Genomic DNA, 14360 nt, shown 5'->3' with positions numbered 1-14360 from the left:
TATCTGTAAAAACTTAATTTCCATAAAAGGTCATATTCTGAAGTTCTGGGTAAACATGAATTTTAGAAGGACACCAGTCAAGCCATTATAAAAAAGAAGTAAAACTATTTCTACCTGCAGATTTCATCAGCATGCTTGAAGAAAATCTTACGGGCTAGGTGCAGTGGCTCACATCTGTGATCTCAACATTTTGGGAGGCTGAGGTAGGAGGACTGCTTGAAACCAAGTGTTTGAGACCAGCCTTGTCAACATAGTGAGGCCCCATTTCTATTCTAATAAAAAAGAAAAAAGAAAATATTAAGGAATCTACTAGAATACTATTTGAGGTGATAAACAAGTTCAGTCAAGTTGTGGGATACAAGATCAATACAGATACAAGATACAAGATCAATATAGAGGTCACGTGACAGGGTGAGACTCTGACTTGTTATAAAAATAGTCATTGTATTTTCTTTTCTCTACAGATTTATCCTAATAAAGGAAAAAAACCTCTGCTTCGCAGGAAAAGTAAAAGAAGATGAGTTTTAACAGACTCCTTTCTGTAAAACTGAATGATGGAAACTCATGCCCGTTCTGGGGTTTGGCACCTCTGCTGCTAGGAAGGTAACCATAATGGCATTGGGGAAGGAGGAGCAGCAGGTGGTTCCTGACCAGAATTAGTCACTACGTGAGTCTGGGAAATTCAGGTGGGCCTCACTTTTCTCATTTGTAGGATACTTCTCACCAAGTTAGGTTACTTTGTGCATTAAGTAAGGGCTTTTCACGTTTTAGTAGAGATATAAACATTTGAGGATCTTGTTAAAAATGCACATTTGGAGGCCCTATCCCTGAAGGTTCTGATTGAGTAGATCTTGGATGAGGCTCTAAAATTCACATTTATAATTTATAATAAGCTCCCAAACGATTTTGATGCTGCTTGTCCAAAACTGTGCTTGGAGTGGCACTCCATCAAGATAGATGGAAGTGTGCATGCGATTGCTCAGAATTCAGAGGTGGGTAAGTTGGTTGCTGTTACTCTCTCTTGTTGTACAGTTGTAGCCATTTTCACAGTATATTAGAGGAAATAAAACCCTATTGACATGATTACCATGCTGTGCCAGAAACTTCACAGCAAACTTTAAAGTTGTGCTATAATTTTTAGTACCCAAGTCCTCCCTGTTCACCACTAATAAGAGTATCTAGAGAAAGTTCTGTAGCAAAGGAACTTGGGGAAAGAGAGACAGGCTTAGAGCGAGCTGTGTGGTCTGAGGTGGCCATGGTCTCTGAGAGACCAGGTTGGTAAGATGGTGCCATGAAAGAGTTACATGGTACTTGGAAAAATCTCGTCTTTGGCTCCATGCCATGTTTCTGGATCAAATACTCCAAACTTACAAGGGCACATATCAGTAGTTCTTGGTGAAGAATGTTATAAAAGTTGCAGGATTGTTTCCCAACACGAGAGAAACATGGTGTGTACCACTGAGGACTGCAAAGAAGACTCTCATGCAGTATTGCTTTTGCCGTGCCTTGGCTCTTTAACCTGCGGATAGTTTATCTTCACGGACTCAGTTGACTCAACCGTAGTTGGAAGTGAAACAAATATACCCAAAAGGCATTATAATTACTGAGTGAAGTGTAGAGGTGCTAATATAAATGGAAAAATTATGGATGACTTCAAGAGTCCAGGCTGGTGGGCCAGGAGATTAAAAAAATATAAGAAAGATGTGAAGGAGAAAGTGTTGCCTAAGAACCAGCAAAGCAACCAAAAGAAGAATTAATTACGAGGGTTTTTTAAGTGAAAAATCAGTTTTTCTTTTACAATAATTTTTTATTTTAAAAATAATTTATTTTAAAATATTTTAAAAGAAAATAGCTTTTTTTCTTTTAAAAGCTATTTCTTTTAAAATAATGTTTTAAAACTATTCCTATTTTTATTCTTCCTCAAATGTTCTTTGTTTTTCCAAGTTTAGATAGGTAAATTAATAATTTATTGTGTCTAAAGTTATATCTTTATGTGGATAGACAACTATTAGAACTAAATTATTGGATCAAAACCAATTTTATAACCTCTTATAGAGCAAATTAAGTTAGGAATGTAAATCTATAGATTGTGCAAATCTATAGATCATAAACATACTATAAATACATAGAGATTTAAAGACTGTGATGTGCTCATAAGGACTCAAAAGAGTGTATTGTGAGCATCCTTGCCCAATTTAGCAAGCTTGAACTCATCCATAGTGGGAGTATTTACACTATAGAAATTGGCAAATACTACAAACCAGGACTTCCTCAGAGCTAGTTGCTAAACACTTACTATTGATTTTTACTCAACATTTAGCTTTGCCACCTCTAGCTCTTAGCCCTTAGTAGGGGGAAAAAAGGTTCTTTTGAATATCTCTGCTAAGAGAATTGATCATCTGTTCCTGAGTCAAACAAATCTTTATCTCTTTATGCTCTTCCAGGTTACTATGAGTAATGTAGAAGAGGCCGTCCAGGTAGCAACTGATGTAGGCTACCACCATATTGACTCAGCTTATTCGTACCTGAATGAAGAAGCCATCGGGCAGGCCATCCAAAAGAAGATTGCCAACGGCACTGTGAAGAGAAAAGATATATTCTATACCACAAAGGTGCTGTGTACCAATGCATCTGTTTCTGCGGAGAGCTCACTCTTAGCTGTAGAGCTCCTTGGCAAATTTCTCTTCATTGGTTTAATCTTCATCTACTCAGACCTTGCGTCATGAGAAGTCTGGTTAGGAATGTGAATTCTGTAATGAGACTTTTATATTTGAATCCAGGCTCTGCCACTTATTAAATGTGTGACCTTCCCTAGTCTATAGCAAGTGTAAAAATAAATGAATATGTGCGACCTTCGACAAACTACTAAAATACTATCCTTCAGTTTCCCAAGTTGTAAAACAGAGACAGTATTATTTATGTCACAGGATTTTCATGAGTGTTACACTTTTAAAAACACATGTAAATCTTGCTGAAAAGTATCTGATAACATTTCAGATGCTCAAAAATGCTGTTATTATTATCATATGTTTTAACTCAGAAATGATTTGACTTTTCCTACTCTACGATAGTCAAGTTTTGACAAAGTGACTTAATCTTTCTTAGCTAAAAGTATGAAGTAATGTGATTTAGTCAGAAAGCATAGGCTTTGGAAACAGATGAACTAGGATCAAATTTTAGTTCTTGAATATTCCATTTGACTTGGTGAAATTTCTTAACCAAAAAAGTTTTTTAACCTCTCTGAGCCTTCCTCCTGACATCTCCACCCATTTTGTGGTCAATAAATGTTTACTGTTTATTTCTCTGAAGATTAAGTTAATGTTTATAAATGTACTTATGTACTTTTTAAACCCTTGAGCCATTTTCTTCTATTAATAATATTCTTCATATTCACTGGCATTATATCCAAAACGAATAAAATAACTTATGTATTTAAGTCAGATAGGGAAAGGAACTCCAAAGCAATTTTTACCCTAGTATTCACTGACCTGACTACTGCTAGAAAAAACAAAAAACAAAAACCATTTAAACGTGAGGGGAAGTAGTCCACAGAGATAGTACTTAGGCCCGTGCAAGTGAATCCCATGCAAGTTGATTTAAAAAAAAAAGGTTCTTCCTTCCAGCCCAGCATGTGACATATGACTGCCTTTAGCTGTGCAGTAGCTACGGCACCAGCCTTCTCAGTCCCATCTTTTAATTCTCCTTTCGTACTAAATGTGTGACCCTTCATATAAAACATTGTACGAAACGTTGGTTTCCTTAGTTTTAGTCATTTTGATGATTTCTTCCCCTAGCTTACTGCCTCGTAGAATGAGGTAACTGAAGCACCCAAAAAAGATTTCTCCTATGGGCCTAACTTTCTTTGGGAAACCTAACCATTTAATACAGTCAAGCCAGGGCCTACTGAATCACCATCAGTTCAGGCTATTGTCTGGCAGGCATTTTCCCAGTCCACTCTCCAGATGTTGTGATTTATTACGTTTGGAGTAGAACCCAGGAATGTGTTTTGTACAAGCAAATCAGATTATTCTTTTACCTTCTAAAGTTTGAGAATCTCTGCTGAAACCCATATTTTTTTCCTACATTTATTGGCTTTATTCCATATGAAAATCTGCTATGATAATTAAGAACTTACACATTCACTGGGAGTAACTTGTCACTTCTCTAAGATGGCTTGGCTGCTGATGTTTATTTGCCATTTCACTAAGCTCTCTCGAAGACTTTTGAAGAAATAATCTCACACAACTTCTCTTTCAACCATTGTAGGTGTGGGGCACCTTTTCCCACACAGAATTGGTCCAAAGAGGCCTTGAAATGTCACTGAAGAAACTTCAGCTGAGCTACATGCATCTTTACCTTCTTCATTTCCCAGTACCTTTGCAGGTTAGCACAAGTTGTTTTAATTTGGTGATCAACATAAATATTAGTAACTGAATGCAAGAGGGGAATTAGTTTGTGAGGATGAGAAGATAAATAATACTTGAAGATTCTCCCTTGTGCTTTTTATTTTTCTGAAACTGTTCCAAAGTCAGTTCACAACTCTAGCCCCAGAGTGACAGGAGTTCACTGGTATCCACGGCTTTGCCTCAGTGTTGTGGATGTACTGCTGACATTTTCAAGTTCTTATCCCCTGGAGTCTCAAACCCATGTCGCCGACAGTGGAGTTCAGTTTAGGAACAGGAAGTTCGGTGAGGACGAGACTCAGCTTTGAATGCTGACAAGTCACTGGCAAGGAGACAGCTCTTCGCAAGGGTCCAGGACCAGGGGGCCTGCTGGGCACCATAACACCCCAGAGTCTGCCTGGGAGGGGATCCAAGTGCCTCAGCTTAGCCTTGACACAGTCAATATTTATTGAATCTGTAACGTTCGAAAGCATTTCTAGAACGCATATTTCCTGCATGTACTTCCCTAGCCATTAGCCTAATTTTACAAATCTGTTCAAGAATAAGGACAGATGGTTCTATCAGTCTCAAGGTTTATGGGCCCCAAGCTTGGCTGAGGCCAGACAGAGCTTTGTGCAAACTCTCTTTCTTTTCATGTTCCAGCCTGGGGAGGAGATTTTGCCGATGGATGCACAGAGAAAGATCGTTTTTGACACAGTGGATCTCTGCAGCACATGGGAGGTGAGTGCAGCTCCAGTGAGCCCAACATCTCTGCACCTTGGGAGAGAGAGGAAAAATGGACAAGGAATTCAGGAAACTGGACCTGGTCTAATTCTGCCCACTGTTCAGACTGGGGAGAGTCCCCGAATGTCTCTCTGCCTCTGTTTTCACATTTCATCCACTTCATCATCCAGCAAGTATGTATTGAGTGCCTAGGGTGTATCAAGTTCTATTCTTCTTACCCAGGCAACATCAGTGAACAGAATCAGGGTGTTGGCCCAGGCATGGGTAGGTGGTGTGGTAGGTGGGGGTGAGAAATAAAGCTGAGCACTGGAGTTGGTTTGGGGCACAGACTATCAATGAAAAACAGAGTGGCAGGGTAGGCCTCTTTGAAAGCAGAGGTGGGTGAATCACGACGTCAGGAGATCGAGACCATCCTGGCCAACGTGGTGAAACCGTCTGTACTAAAAACACAAAAATTAGCTGGGTGTGGTGGCACATGCTTATAATCAGGACGCTGAGGCACGAGAATTGCTTGAACCCAGGAGGTGGAGGGTGCAGTGAGCAGAGATGGTGCCACTGCACTCCAGCCTGGTGACAGAGTGAGACTTTGTCTCCAAAAAAAAAAAGTGGACATTTGAGCAAAGAATTGCAGTAGATGCAGGAATTGATTGTGTGGGTGTCTGGGGAAAGAGTGATGCAGGCAGAAAGAAAGACAAGGCAAAGTTTTTCTTTTGTTTTTGTTTCTTTAGACGGAGTCTTGCTCTGTCACCCGGGCTGGAGTGCAATAGTGTGATCTTGGCTCACCACAAGGTCTGCCTCCTGAGTTCACGCGATTCTCCTGCCCTCAGCCTCCTGAGTAGCTGGGGTTACAGGCATTTGTTACCATGCTCAGCTAATTTTTGTATTTTTGGTAGAGACGGGGTTTCACCATGTTGGCCAGGCTGATCCAGAACCTCTGACCTCAGGTGATCCACCCGCCTCAGCCTCCCAAAGCGCTAGGATTACAGGAGTAAACCATCGCACCGGGTCACGGCAATGTTTTTAAGAGGGGAGAGACACTAGCATGTCCAAGAACAGCAAGTGGACATGTGAGATTGGACATGGTAAGTGAGTGGACAGTGCAGGGAATTAGGTCAGAAAGCAGAAGCTGGTGGGCCTGTAGGTGGAAGGCCTGCCTCTCGGGCCACACCTGCTATACTTCCTGTTCTCTTGGCACTTGTTGGTACTTGTTTTGCCATTGCTCCATCAAACTTTTCTAGGTATTCACTAAAGACCATGCTGGTTCCTTTAACTCTGTCCTGACCACTCACTCACATTTTTTTTTTTTTGAGACAGAGTCTCAAAAAAATGTTGAGGGACAATTTATTGGATATCAGGAGTCGCAGCAATGAAGAAAATGGGAATATTTCTTAAAAATAAGGAATACTGAGATTAAAGAACCAAGAAAGGCAGAAATTGCTGCTCGTTATACATAAACAATAAATGAACAAGAACCAAAGACGTCACCATGGTTTTCAGTCTGGGAGACTGAAATTCTCTTTTGGTCTTGTATACAACCTGCCATCTAAGAGCATTGAGTTAATTATTTAATCAATACTGCTATGCCCTCTATGGGCTGTCATCCCAAAGTAAAGCCCATGGGAGCCTCATGGGTACAGCTGTGGATGACAATCATGGCTTGGCCTGTGTTGCTGGTATTCTAAAAGATGTTTGATACCATGCAATGTGGCGCTGCATGTCCCTGGTAAACTTGGTGGTGGTGGTTCTGTAACCTAATTCTCTTGCTTGGCATTCTGCAGGTGGAATGTCACCCTTACCTCAACCACAGCAAACTCCTGGAGTTCTGCAAGTCCAAGGACATTGTCATGACTGCACATTCTGCCTTGGGGTCTGACTCAGACAAGGAATGGTAATAATCTTCATAAAGTCATTTTGTTTTATTTATTTTTTTTAGATGGGGGTCTCACTCTGTCATCCAGGCTGGAGTGCAGGGGCACAATCACAGCTTGTTGCAGGCTTGACCTTCCAGGATCAAGTCAGGATCTTCCCTCCTAGACCTCCTGAGTAGCTGGGACTACAGGAGTGCACCACCATGCCTGGCTAATTGTTTATTTTTATTTTTGTAGGGACAGGGTCTCACTGTGTTACCCAGGCTAGTCTTGAATTCCTGGGCTCAAGTGATCCTCCTACCTTGGCCTCCCAAAGTGCTGGGATTAGAGGTGTAAGCCACCTTGCCTGGCCCGTAAAGTTATTTTAATCACAGATACTATACCTTCTGAAGTAATCTCTCAATTATCTGGGGAAATTAAAAATAGATAGCAGGAGTAAATTCACTTGTAAACCTTTTACCTAACCCAGACCTACATTATAAGAGCTGAATAGAACTGCCACCTTCCATTCCTTTGTTCTTCTTCTTTGGATATAACAAAAGAAGCAAAACATATTAAGACAGCCAGAAGGTCATGAGGAAAGTTCTAGAGGATTAGCATCCCTGACCAGAATAAGCAGCTCCCAAGTAAAATGGATATTCAGCCTCAGACTTGCAGCATCTCTGCCTCTCCTCTCAGGGTGAAAAAAGGCAACCCAGTTCTCCTGGAGGATCCAATACTCAATGCCATTGCTGAAAAGCACAGGCGAACTCCAGGCCAGGTTGCCTTGCGCTACCAGCTGCAGTGGGGGGTGGTGGTCCTGGCGAAGAGCTTCAATGAGAAGAGAATCAAATAAAACTTCCAGGTACAGGGCAGGGTGGTGGCAGCAGGAGATTGACAGAGACACATCATTTCCCCATGGTATCTTTTGCAAAACTCTCAAGGTATATTTGGGCAGTTTATCTCCTTTTACACTCTATGCATATAAGCACCATATTTAATGGCTTTGTCTCCCAATGCTGCAATGGAGAGTGTGATGGTTGGAAAGAGCAGAGGTCAGGAGAGGGTCCTAATCCTGGTTTTTCTCCTACAGTATGGTGCTGAGTAAGTCATCCCTTGATTTCTATAGCTGTCAAATGAAGGAATTAGATCATGTGAGGTTTGGGCTTAAAATTCTCTAGGATTTCTTTGCTATAATGACGGCTCCCCAATAAAAGTCTCTGAGGGAAGATTAGCGATGACAATCTCAACTTTATAAATGGACAAATTCCCATGACATGCCACTGAATGAATCCTTGGTCCATGACAACTCACTCATAAAACCTACACGAAGTCCTACATGGATTTGTGTGTTTTGGAGAGGGGAGAAAAGGAAGAGCAATTGCCTCAAGGATATTAAAACTGATCTTCTCACATTTCTGACAGGTTTTTGACTTCCAGCTGACACCAGAGGACATGAAAACAATAGACGGCTTGAACAAGAATATACGCTATTTGGAAATGTCTATGTAAGTAGCTTGTTTCATTGTTGACACTAGGCAGGAGGACAGTGGGGGAATTCAACTGATTTCAGCCCACAGAAGGCAGGGTCTGTTGCTTAGGAAAGTTGTTGGAAAGCATTTTTTCTTCAGACTTCAGATCAGAGATTTTTATTTCTCCAAGGCTCAGGGCTCTGCCCAGACAAGAGTGTGAGCAGAATTCAATACAGACTGAAGCTCCCTGTTAAAGACTGGGCTCTCCTGGCTCCAGGCTGCCTCCATGTGTCCCTCATCACTAGGCTTCCCTCCAATCTGCATGCTAATAATTCCATGGTTTCTATCTCTAACCCAGACATTTTTCCTGGTCTCCTGTAGCCCACTGATTTTCTTTAAAATTAAAATTCTCTAGAGATAGTTCTATTTATTCCTACAGTTCAGACTTAATATACTTAAAATTAAAGCCTTCAATGTTTTCTCTATATATACTCTTCATGGTAATGCTACAATTAACATTTTCTTTTAAATTAAAATTCCCTAGAGATAGTTCTATTTATTCCCAAAATTCAAACTTAATACACTTAAAATTAAAGCCTTCAATGTTTTCTCTATATGTACTCTTCATGATAATACTACAAATATCACCATTATGGCACAAATACCACCCCCTACATCTAAATAACCACCTAGTCCTGTTGATTCTATATTTTAACATTTCTCATGTTGATTCTAAATTTCAACATTTCTCATGTTTCCCTAATTTCCATAACAAAGCCCACCCCCTCTGATTCAGGTTTTGAACCCGAATCGACTCTCTTGCAAGGCTGGCCACAGGGGTGGATCTTCAGCTGTGGTTTCTGAACAATGTTCAGAACTTCGCTCAGGTCTGGGGGGTTCTCAATAGTAAAGAGTAAGCAGGTTTGGAAAGTCAGGAAGAAAAAAGGGAAGAGGCTGAGTATCAAGCAAATGGAGGTGATAATGAAAATCCAATGGTAGGAAAAAAGTTCTTTCCAAAGATAGACTTTTAATGACCCTTCAAACTTTTGGATTCTATGATCCTCAGAAGGCTGTAGAGAAAAATCTGTAAGTTATTTTTTCTTCTGTTCAGTGACATTTAGTACATTTATGTATGTAAACATCTCCAAACATGGGAAGAGCAAGGAATCCAGTAGCTCCTGGACAGACTCCCATCCTCCTCTGTTCACTAGCCCCTTAACTCCCTTGAGGCTATCATGGTCTTTGTTACTATTAGTTCAGTCACTACAGGAGCCTAAAATTCCTGGTTCCTAAATAGCTCTGTGTACACCACCTCAACATTTTTTTCACTGTGCTTTCTGAAACTCCTCCTCAACCATTGGCAAAACCGTTTTATCTTTGTTGTCTTTTCTACATGTTCTTTTCACCTTTTCCCAACAGCTGAAACCCTATTTCTCTTGGTAGCACTGATTCCCATCAGCCCTCTCCAGTTGGGACTGTTATCCGTCCCAAGACCTTAGTAGTGCTGAGCCTGAATATTGAGTAGGAATTCTCTTTCTAAAAGCATTCAGCTCTGGACTTTGTGTCATCAGATGAACCCAGCACTACCCCTGTCCTTTGTAGTCATCAGGGCTGCATTCCCAGGTCTTCTCTCATCCACCAAAGATTTTAGTTCCTAGTTTTCATTCCCTCCAACAGTAGACCTGTCATAATTTCTTTTGATTTCAACACTACAGACATAATCCTTGTAATAGTCTCATCTTTCTGTTTTGTGACTTTCCTCTTCCAATGTGTTTATCCTTCAGTCTAACTCAGCCTGTCAACCTAATAGTCTTATTCTAGACCTTGCCATTACCAGTTACTACAACCATGCCTGGATGTCAGTTTTAATAGTCATCACTATTAAATAGGATAGTCATCACCTCCTACATGTCCAGCTCCTTCTCTACATGGCCGACTTCAATAATCCTTTGATTACCACATGCCCTATAATTCACTGTTACTTGACCCTCTAATGTGCCCTCTGTCCTTCTTTGCCTGCTTAAATTCTGGGGGTCAATGAATATACTAACATTCTTGAAAATACCCTCAACCCTTGCCATTTCTTCTAATGTTCTTTGCTGGTTTCTCCTCATTAGCTTGACCTCTCAGTTTTGGAGTGACTTAGAGCTCAACCTAGACCTCTTCTCCTTTCTCTATCTACTTTAACATCATTGTTGATTTCATCTAGTCTCATGCTTCAAATATCATGTAAATATAGACTTCCCCAAATCATATCCAACTCAGTTAAAGGCTCTGGATCAAGGTTTATATATCTGTCTACTCGCCTCTACTTGGATATCTACTATGCATCTCCAAATTATCATGTCTGTAATTGGGCTCATAATGGTATCTGCAATCCCTTCCCCAATACACACAGACACACACAGATACACACACAGACGCACACGCGCGTACACACACACACACACACACCACGCTCATACCAATGTCTTTCTGATAAAGTAACTGGCTCCTGGTAGTCCTCCCTCTTCTATACTTTAGCCCCAGGCATAGTAGCCACAGTGAACAGGTTAAAAAGGGTGTATGCAGGAACTCCTCAATATTTGGGAGCCTACCATTTCACTCAGAATTAAGACCAAATTCCTTACACAGACCTGCAAGGGCTAATAGGCACTCCCTCCCTTAACTCTCTGTGTCCCTGTCCTGCTCTTCTCCCCACTCTTGACTCCAATGGAGCACCAGTGACCTCCATGCTGTTCCTGACTGTATTTTTCCACTTTCACACTGCTGATAAAGACATATTCAAGACTAGGCAATTTACAAAAGAAATAGAGGTTTAACAGACTTACAGTTCCAAGTGTCTGGGGAAGCCTCACTATCATGGTAGAAGGTAAGGAGAAACAAGTCATGTCTTACATGGATGGCAGCAGGTAAAAAGAGAGCCTGTGTAGAGAAATTCCTGTTGTTAAAACCATCATATCTCGTGAGACTGATTCACTATCACAAAACCGGAACAGGAAAAACCCACCTTCATAATTCAATCACCTCCCACTGGGTTCCTCCCATGGCACATGGGAATTGTGGGAGTTATAATTCAAGATGAGATTTGGGCGGGGACACAGCCAAACGATATCACTGACATATATCAGGCCTGTCTTAGGGCCTTTCCACTGGCCATTCCCCCTGCCTAGATTGCTCACTCCTTTACATCCTTCAGGTCTTCACTCATATATCACTCGATGATGCCTTCTCTGTCACTTATCTAAAAATGCAACTCGTCCTAGAAGAGTCTTTCTCTGTACTCTGCTTTATCTTTGTCCTTGACACATATCCCTAATTTACATATCATGTATTTTACTAGTTTATTCAGTTTATTTTATCTTTACCACATTAGAGTGTTAGATTCCAAGGGCAGGGTTTTTGTTTTGTTTCTGTTCTTAAACTACTCTCTCCCTGGGTACCCAATACATATTGGTTGAATAAATAACATCATAAAATGATAAAGAGGGTAAGGGTAACAGAGAGTGGAGATGCAGGCAGGTACCCCTAACAATAAATATCAGTAATATTAATCAACAATAACATTCAATGACTTGGTATTTTCTATGTCAAAAATTATTACTTCATATATAGAAAGAGTTTTATCCCCCTTGCTAAAATGGAAGTACCCCATTGAAGTGACTTCATCTTCTAACCACTGTATCTATCTCTAGGTATAATATAAAATTTTCTCCCAAGAAAAGTCATAGATAAATCATTTCTGAATGTTTGACATACATTGAACAGTAATAATTTTATCACCTTCCTCATTATCACCTTAAAATATTTATTAGCTTTATATATTAAATCAGACTAAGCATTGTTTTAAAAAAGACAGAATTTGTTTCTGCCCTCCTAGAGGTTCAAAATATAAACGCAAACAGTTTATCTTCTCAAGCTGTAGAATGACATATTGCAAAAATGGAATGCATTGGTGTATTTGTGAATGTGTGCCCATGTGTGTAGGTATATTTATTTTCCACAATGTATTCATGATAGTATCATGTAATAGTATGTTATTATCATAAAACTACTTGGGTTTGTACTTAACTCACAAAGAAAACTGTGTTAACTGTAGGCTCACACAGTTTAACAGAAATTTGTCTTACCAGCCCAGAAACAATGAATTGACTAAGATTCTCTCTTTACCTTTTAGCTTTTCTCATCACCCAGATTATCCATTTCTTGATGAATATTAAGAAAAGAGTCTGTGGTTGTTCCAGAGTTTATTGATTTGGGTTGAGATGAATAGAGAATATCTCACGGATGGGAAGTTTTCTAGTTTATTCCAGATTGATTAGCCTGCTCAGTTACAAGCCTAAGACTCTGGATCAGAAAATAAAAGTATCTAAACCTAGTTTTCTCTTGATTCCTACCCCCACCTCACCCCCACCACCACAACTGCCAAAATAAAGATGTATTTGAAATAACCTAATTTGCTGCAGCTTTGGCATTTGCTTTTTTGTTTCTTTCCCATCTCACTAAGGCTAAAATGCTGACATCCCTGGAAGGGGTGATCACAGGGGATGTGAATCTCTCAAAAAATGCTAATAATTTGGTATACCTTCAAATTTGCAAAATCTACTTTTTTCACTTGTTTGTGGTTCTTGAGCATTTTTTCTTTTCTGTGAATTATCCACACTATACAATTATATTAGATATTATAAATGAATGTAAAACTTAATATATAATATCCAAAATGTCCAAGTTTTAATTTTAAAAGTTACTTATACCAAGAACAAGGATGGTCTCAAGTTGAATAAATAAGGATAAGCAACAGATGGTATACCCAGATGTTCAAGATGTTACAATTATCTGACCAAGATTTTAAAGCAACCATTGTAAAAATGTTTCAACAAACAATTATAAACACACTTGCAACAAATGAAAAAATAAAAAGTTTTAAAAAAATTAGAAAGTTTTAGAAAATAAATAGAAGATAAATGAATAACCAAATTTGGAAATTTTAGAACTGAAAAATACAATACACAAAATTAAAATTTTAATCAATGGAATCAATAGCATAACATAAGAAACAGAGGAGATAATTATTGATCTGGAAGATATAGTAATATAAATCATCCAATAGGAGCAACAGGGAGAAAACAGACAGAAGAAGAAAAGGAACAGAGCTTCAAGAACCTGTGGAACTCTAACAAAAGACTTAACGTTCATGCCATCAAAATCCTGAAAGGAAAGGAAGCAAAGGGTGGGCTGGAAAAGTGCTTAGAGAAATAATGGCTACTTTAATTGCTGAAAGCTTTTCAAATTTAGAAATACACATAAACCTATAGAGTCAAGAAGATAAGCGATCTTCAAACAATATAAACCAAAAGAAATACACACCAAGACATATCATAATTAAATGTATGAAAACTAAAAGAAAAGAAAAGCTTGTGAAAAAGCAAGAGAAAAATGTCAACTAACCTATAGAAAAAATAATTCAAATAATTGTGAATGTCTCATCAAACAACCATGGAGGCAAGTGACAGTAATTTTCAAATGCTGAAAGAAAATAATTTTCAATCCAGAATCTTGTATCCAGCAAAAATACTTTTCAAAATAAAAGAGATATGAAGGTATTTGCAGATGAAGGTAAAATAAAAGATTTCTTTCTCGAAGACCTAACCTAAAATAATGGCTAAAATAAGTTCTCTAAACAGAAAGAAAATGGAAAAAAAAATAGAACCTTGTGACATCAGGAAGAAAAAAAGAACAAATATGCAAGCAAAAATATGGGTAAATGCAGTAGATTGTTCTTGCCCTCTTGAGTTTTCTAAATGATGTTTGGCAATTGAAACAAAAACTAAATTTCTTATATGGTTTTAAATGGATGTGGTAGAAATATGTAACGAAATTATATTATAAATGGGGGAGGGTAAAGGAACATGAAG

The 14360-nt window shown here is 39.1% G+C and overlaps 1 protein-coding gene across 1 annotated transcript; it reads left to right on the top strand.

The window, feature by feature from the left end:
• Positions 1–517: 517 nt before the first annotated feature.
• On the top strand, positions 518–12822 carry LOC102116465 (aldo-keto reductase family 1 member C15). Its single transcript, XM_015455492.3, is given in 9 exon segments — positions 518–557; positions 560–603; positions 2445–2612; positions 4267–4383; positions 5046–5123; positions 6905–7014; positions 7673–7838; positions 8399–8481; positions 12623–12822. Coding segments are annotated over 9 exon segments (849 nt in total). The 3' UTR covers positions 12666–12822.
• Positions 12823–14360: the final 1538 nt, after the last annotated feature.

The sequence above is a fragment of the Macaca fascicularis genome, chromosome 9, assembly GCF_037993035.2.
Source record: "Macaca fascicularis isolate 582-1 chromosome 9, T2T-MFA8v1.1".
NCBI lineage: Eukaryota > Metazoa > Chordata > Mammalia > Primates > Cercopithecidae > Macaca > Macaca fascicularis.
This window is presented reverse-complemented; position numbering and strand designations above follow the sequence as displayed.